The sequence below is a fragment of the Primulina eburnea genome, chromosome 7 (genome assembly GCF_022965805.1).
Source record: "Primulina eburnea isolate SZY01 chromosome 7, ASM2296580v1, whole genome shotgun sequence".
Lineage (NCBI taxonomy): Eukaryota > Viridiplantae > Streptophyta > Magnoliopsida > Lamiales > Gesneriaceae > Primulina > Primulina eburnea.
In genome coordinates, this window is record NC_133107.1 from 25,896,161 (window position 1) to 25,903,552 (window position 7,392).

The following is a 7,392-nucleotide window of genomic DNA, read 5'->3' on the forward strand; positions in this document are numbered from 1 at the left end:
GAAGGCTGCACAAATATTTGAAGAGATGGAACGACAATTGAAATCTCTTCGTGTTAAAGAAGATTGGAAGTAGTATTTTTGTTATTACAATGAATCTTTTTTAATTGTTTAGTTTTGTCATGTAAGATAAGTGGAATAATTACTTTGTTCTCATAAAGTTTTTAGTAATACTCCTGGTTTGCTATGCATTTATAATATTTATGATAGTATTTAGTAGTTTTTGTAGTTTGCTATGCTTTTATAGTGCTGAAACAAAAAACGCAGAATAAATGCCTGATTCCCCAATAAACACAATGCTGATTGGAAGCAGAAAAACATAGAGTAAAATATACTTGAGAAGCAAAGCTTGATTTCCCAAAATACAATATCATTTGTCTAAATAGTGTCTGGTCATTACATAAGTGATAAATTTGCATTAACCCAAATAGTGTCTGGTCCCAAAAATACAATATCATTGTGTCTAAATACAATACAATATCTCCAGAATACAAAAGCCCCTCTGAATAGTGTCTGGTCCCAAAATACAATATCATTTCTCCAGCATTTCATTACAAAAGCCCCTCAAAAGCATGTTATCTCCAGAATCTTTACAGAGCATTACCAAACTAGAACAAATGTGATAAATTTGCATTAACCCAACTATGTAGTTGATTGACTTCAAATTGAGATGTCAATGATGGTAGGACATTTGGATTTTGTAGTTGTTGGGCATGATCTACTTCTTGGCTATTCATGCATTGAGAAGCTTGTGAGCTTTGTCCTTTTCTTTTGCCACATCCTGCATCTACAACACACAATGAGAAAAAGTTATGAAAGATTGAAATAACAATTAACAAAAGAAATCACAACTTACTTGAACTGTCAACTTTTCCTTTTCCTTTTCTTTTCTTACTTTTACCATCCCAATGACGTTGTATGTTTTTATTTGTAATTCCTCTTGACTTGACTTGAGGAGGATTACGTACAACCATTTCATCTACCATGTTTTCTTCAAGAATGTCGTTGTCATCCAACTTAAGTTTTTCGAATAACTCATCTATTTGTTCTCTCGCACCTTCAACAATTTCTGTCAATTTCTTGCGTGCATCTCCATTAGATTTACATCGCATGGTAAGAGTATATGTCGATCTCATAAGTTGGTTTACAAAAACCATCTCAGATTCCTGGCCACTTCCACTTTTTTGCTGACAAAAATCATCCACGACAACTCTATTTTTTGCATTTTTCATCCAGCGCCTCTTCAAGTACGGTGTGGGAATATAATTCACATTCATAAAATTAAAGACCATCAAAATGTGTGTGCACAATATTCCCATTGACTCGAATTTCTGACAACTGCATTTTACTTCAGTAGTCTCCTTATTAAATAACACGTGTCGAACCCTTGAGTTCACATCATGAGATTTTACTTTAAACTCTAGGGAAAGCGCACTGAAATCCAAAGGCATCTCAATAAATTGCATATTCAAAGAATTAATAAACTCTAACTCGAATAGCTTGTACATGATGAGTGTATAAACATCAGCTGCAGAATTCAACATGGGATTGTTTTTCAACATTGTCGGGGCTTTCTTGTGATGACAATGCTTATCTTCGGCCTTCTCTTTCTCTCGCCAACTTTGTTGGATTTTTTCGTAATTAACCACAAAATGATACAATGAAATTGCACTGTTACCTGATCTCTTCAACACAACATTTGTCACCTCGCTTCTAGAAGTTGCCAGTAGCCCTGCACTAAACTTGTGATTGCTAAATGCAGTAGCCCATTTGTATCTCAACGTATACATACCATTTAACCATTTGTGGCCACTGAGATTGTATTCATCAATCATAATACTCCATGTGGATTCAAATTCTTCTTCAGATTCACAATGAGTCATGCATTTATTCCACAATATTTTAAAACTCGAATCACCATTCAAACTACCTAAATGTGATGGAGCATTTTGATTGATGTGCCATTGACATAACCGATGTTGTGAATGTGGAAAAATTGTTTCAATTGCATTCATCATTGCTTGGAATTGATCTGTAAAAATTGTTTCAGGTTGTTTCCCATTCATAGAATCAAGAAAGGTTTTGAACAACCATTCAAATGAACTCTCAGTTTCATCTGACATAAATGCCAAGCCGAACATTACAATTTGTCTGTGAGGATTAATTCCAACGAAAGGAGCACATATCAAATTGTACCGATTGGTTCGATAAGTCGTGTCAACTGATAATATATCACCAAAAAACTCATAATCAGCTTGACATCTGGAATCCCTAAGGAAGAAGTTCATGACTATATTGTCATCATCTAATTGCACATTCCAATAAAAATTTGACTCTTTATTCGACTTGTTTATAAAATGATGAAGCAATGTAGAAACATCTCCATTCTTAACTTTCGTTTGTTTTTTCATGCGTCCAAGATAATCATAAGCATCTTTTCGAATAAAGCTCAAATTTTGTGGTCCTTGTGCTTCATTTTCCATATAAGAGACGGCATTAGACACTGTTATCCCAGAATTTACCATGGACTCCAAAATCGATTTTTGAGCATATGAAATATTGCGTGATGATCTCAACAAATGTCTTTGATCAACCGCAAGCATTTCATGATTATGTTCTGTGACAAATCTACCGACCGTCCATTCTCCACCACGTTGCCTAGTTATTCTGAGCTTTGCTTTACATTTACTTCGACTTGTTGGCTTCAAGTAAACAGGTATTTGTGCATTAGAACGTTTTTCATCTTTACTACCCTCACAAGAACATTCAAACTCTTTAGCTTGAAGTTCGTTAGTGCCAGGAAAGTAACGTTGATCACCTCTTTTAACACTAAAACCTTTTGCATGAGCATAATTACAATATAGTATATAAGCATCTTCAACACTTTTCACTACTTCACCAACAAATAGTCTACTCTCCAATTGATCTACAATAGAATTTGTAGATAGTACCTCAACATCTCTATGAACCACAGATTCCAAATTTGAAACTCCGACCTCTTCAATATTATCTACCACAAAATTTATAAGAACAAAAAATCAGTTTGGATAGTATTTGGTTATATTCTAAAAGAAAATTTATAACCATGGGAAAATATTACAAGAGTCAATATATCTACCATCGCAATTCAGATCCATTCGTCGTGTTTCAGGTCTCGGTTCAGTCAATGGGATGTACGTAGATGTGTAGCAACCACAGATGGACCAGGATCTAATCTTGTGATCAACTCAGGAACAACAATACTCCAGGAACAACAGTAACTTCATCCAACGAAAGGAAAAACAGTAACTTCATCCAAAGAAGAAAAAATAGGTTAGTTTATCAATCATTTAATCCAAATTATAATATAAACTTATAGTTAACATCTGAAAAGCTGAAATCAGTCGAAATTTACCAAACAATATCGAAAAAAATTGTTCCCCAATCTCAGAAGCTCAAAATTTTAAAATGTCACAAATGCCAAAATCTTAATATCTACATTTTTGACAATGACCTAGATTATAAGTACATACACGTATCAATCTATAGTGAAAGCGAAGCAAAGGTAAAAATCTCATCTTCTGTTTTAAATAAAAAAAAGTAATTACGAACGAAAGCGAAAATAACACACATGATTCAGGAGTCTCACCGGTGGATGCAAAGTACGCCGGTGCATAGCAACGCCGCTGCCGTTACTATGGGGGTAAAAGAAGAGGGAAAATGGGGGTAATCTTTTCACAGGTCCGCTGCTGTTTCGGCGGTCAAAGAAGAGGGAAAATAATGAGGAAATATTTTCACAGGAATTTGAATTAGCTTGAGCTATTCTATTTTTTTATTTTAAAAATAAAAGGTTAAGCATTTAACCATGGTAAAAAGAGAGGCTCTTTCTTACCTCAGATTTGCCAAAAAAAATTAAAATAAGGGCGCCACGTGTCATACGTCGACCTTAAAAAGGATCCACTAACATAAATCATAAAATGTCTATAATAAAATTAGTAACAATAATCTTTTGCTAATACGGAAAATAAATGTCCCTCGAGTGTACTACAGCACTCGATTTACCCAAGCGTCAGCGCCTCCTCATATCATCAAATCTTGTAACATTCAAACCTAGTGAGTCTAATGATTTAGCACGATCTAAACATGAGTAGCAAATAATACATATACAATCACAAGTATAAAAAAAATCATACTTTTATTTAAAATAGCTTTTATGCATAAATAAATCATAAATCGTAAAATCATTTAATCGTAAATCTTTCAATCCTTTATCATTTTGGGCGAATTTTGATCCTTGAAAGTGATTAGCATTTTATCCTCTGGTCGAATTATCAGTCTTCAGCTCCACATGGCCCATGGAGACGAACACTAGGCATCATCATGAAAATCCGATTGTCGGGCTCCCTCTGGGGCCTTTTCCCGTAAACAGGCTCCCTCTGGGCCTTTTCCCACACGACATTCTCACAAAATTGTAAGTTCACTGTTACTTCTTAAAACGGATCCCCCACATATCATCTATCCTTTTTCATAGTCAATTCACATCATTCAAAATATTTTTCCATTTTTCTAAAGCATAAAATATCATGACATTCAAAAATAGCATTTTTAACAGTAAAAATTGCACAGTTTTACCATAAATCATCAAATATCATATTTTCATAAAAATCATCATAAAAAATCATTTAACATGTGTTATGATCCTTCGGGATGCTGCCAACCGTTTTCGTATTACCCAAGTGTAAAATGAATGTTTTGCTTCTAGACGTAATATTTCTCGATTTTGACATTTTCTTACTTTTATTGACACGGGCTTATCCCAAACAATTATTTAAGCATAAAACTAATTTTTCATAATTTTATTTAGCTTAAATTCATGTGTTTTGATTTAAATTCTTATTTAATTATTCGTGAGACGTTTAATTCCAAAATTAATTCAAACTTTATTTTTTTCTTCCCAAATTTTAATCATAAACTTTTTATTACAAAAACTACTCTTTTGAGTCGTGAGCCACCCCCCGTGGACCAACGATTCACGCCATTTTTATTAAACTTGATTTTCGAACCCAAGCCAAAACCCACCGAGCCAACTCTCATTTTTGTCAAACCATGCCCGAGCCACCTCGAGTCAAAACTTGACAACCTCTCATGGACCCTCTTGACCGCTCTGGACTCATCTAAACAACCCCTAGGCGTAAGCCATGAACCCCACGACCCCTCTTCTTAGATTTGTTGGAGTCCTAGTCGATCTAGGGCTCTCCAAGCTTATCAATCACTGACCACACCTGACCCTAACTGACCATGGACCATGCTCAGACCCAACCGAACCCAGCCCAAGCCCCTGAACCCTCGCTCAGCCGTTGCAATAGAGACAACCGTGCGAGTTGCTTCTTCATGTTTTGCTTGAGGCACCGTCGAAGCACCATGAACCAGCCAATGACCCGAACCCTGACCATCCTCCCTAGGCCCTACTTGACCAACCCTGAACCGCCCAGCCCCAGCCGCGAGTCCCTGCAGCCGTGAACATCACCAGTTTGTGCACACGAGGAGTCCTCACATCACGGGACTCCTCCTAGGCTACGACCAAGAAGTACTAGTCCCTGCACCTAACAACGTCCAACCCAGCTCCTAGCCCAGCCCTACCCGAACCATGCATGGAGTCAAGCTAATGGCCGAGCCATTTTCCAAAATATATTATTAGGAAACTCTAGGACTCACCTCCCTTGCATTCTCCTCGATTTCAAGCATGTATTACACCATTAGCGACTCTTTTCCCTTCCCCAAAACATCTCCTAATGGCAGCGTGTCCTTAGGAATCATAGCATTTTTCATACAAGCGTAAAATCGTCATATATTTGAAAAAAATAATCAAACACGAGTATTTTTCATGCAAAATTACCTAAAACATTAGTTTGAATGATGCATCAAATGGTTTAGAAAACGTGTCTTTGCATTTAAAACACTCGAAGACTCAATCGTTGGCGAGGGTGCGAAGAAGGACAACCAGACGACTAAGAACCCTATCTTTTCTTCCTCTCCTATATCTCGAATTTTGTGGGTGCACGTGTGTGAAGATTTCAGCTGCTGAATGGTGCAAAAGACCTAGCTTTTTTATTTTTTATAGATTTTAATTTGTATGATAATGGGCTTTGATTTTGGGTCTCCAAGTATAGGAGCAATTGGGCTTACTCAATTTACTTAAATTGCACCTAATAACTCTTTTTTTAATTAAAACATAAAAGTTTATAAAAATTAATTTCCAAAAATAATATTTTTTATCTTGTAAAAACTCTTCATTTGCCCAAACCGGCTTCCCGAGTAAAAAAAGCGAGCTCGTCTCGTAAAAGAATTCGAAATCTTTAATTTTTGAAACATTTAATCATTTTTATTCATATTAAGAAATCTTGAAAATATTTAGTGAAAAATATTTATTCTTGTTTTGGTCGTCCTCGGTCTCCTTTGCCCATCATATTATCGAATATTCGGGTAAAATCCTTCAATTTCATGAAATCATGTCATATAAGCATTTAATCATGCAACCATATCTTTGTTCATTTAATATGCATCAAGTATGCATTGAAAATGAATTAAATAAAGCAATTATACAAATTTAATTTATTTGCATGCATGTAGTTTACGTAGGTTGGTTTTTCGAACGTTATAGTTGATGCCGAGTAGGCATGCTTATCGGGTCTAGGGTTCCGGTTCCAGATCTGGTGGTGTCGGAACCGGTCAGAACCGGTTCCGGTTCCAAGATTTAAATCTTGGAACCAATCCAATCTTGTACCGATTCGACGATGACGACTTCTAGACTGGTTCCGGCTCGATTTGGACCGGTTCTGAGTTCCTTGACCGAATATTTATTTTTAATATATAATTAATTTTTTAATGAATTTTTTTTTAGTATTTAGATTGGAAACAAGACTGAACAATCATAAAAATAAAATAATTGAAAGATTTATTTTACAATTGAAAACCTAAAATTTATCACGATTTGTTAAAATATATTTTGAATATTCCAAATCTTCATCAGAAGTTAAGATTTTAAATTCATCGATTGCGCCAGAGGTCCTATTCTTTTTTTCGGCTGCAAACCAATCTTGTAAGCAGGTTAGCATGGAAAGTGTTTATGGCTTTAAATTAGTTCTTTGTTCACCAATGATCCTTCCACATACTGAAAATACTTATTCGGAAGCAACACTTGAACTTTGAATTGGTAGGAAATCTCTTGCAATTGCAGCTAACACTGGATAAAGTTTAGAATTTACTTCCCACCAATCAAGAACATCAAAATTCTATGTAGTCTAAATATATTGACTTAGATATATTTGAATCTCAATGTAATTGGTTGTTGTCGCCGATTTTTCTTTGAAATTTTGTCATTTCAGACTTTGAAAGAAGTTCAGTGCTCTACTTTTG

At 35.3% G+C, this 7,392-nt stretch overlaps 1 protein-coding gene across 1 annotated transcript; it reads right to left on the reverse strand.

Annotated features, from left to right (window-relative positions):
- Nucleotides 1-730: 730 nt before the first annotated feature.
- On the reverse strand, nt 731-3,286 carry LOC140835809 (protein FAR1-RELATED SEQUENCE 5-like). Its single transcript, XM_073201216.1, has 3 exons — nt 3,116-3,286; nt 867-3,007; nt 731-784 (listed from the first exon to the last, which is right to left on the reverse strand). The coding sequence occupies exons 1-3, from the start codon at nt 3,132-3,134 to the stop codon at nt 731-733; spliced, it is 2,214 nt and encodes a 737-aa protein (XP_073057317.1). The 5' UTR covers nt 3,135-3,286.
- Between the last annotated feature and the right edge of the window lie 4,106 nt (nt 3,287-7,392).

Excerpts from the sequence above, each read along its gene's own strand:
- LOC140835809 (XM_073201216.1), bottom strand. Across the intron at positions 785-866 it reads AAAGAAAAGGAAAAGGAAAA|ATGCAGGATGTGGCAAAAGA; the intron begins GTTGACAGTTCA and ends TGTGTGTTGTAG.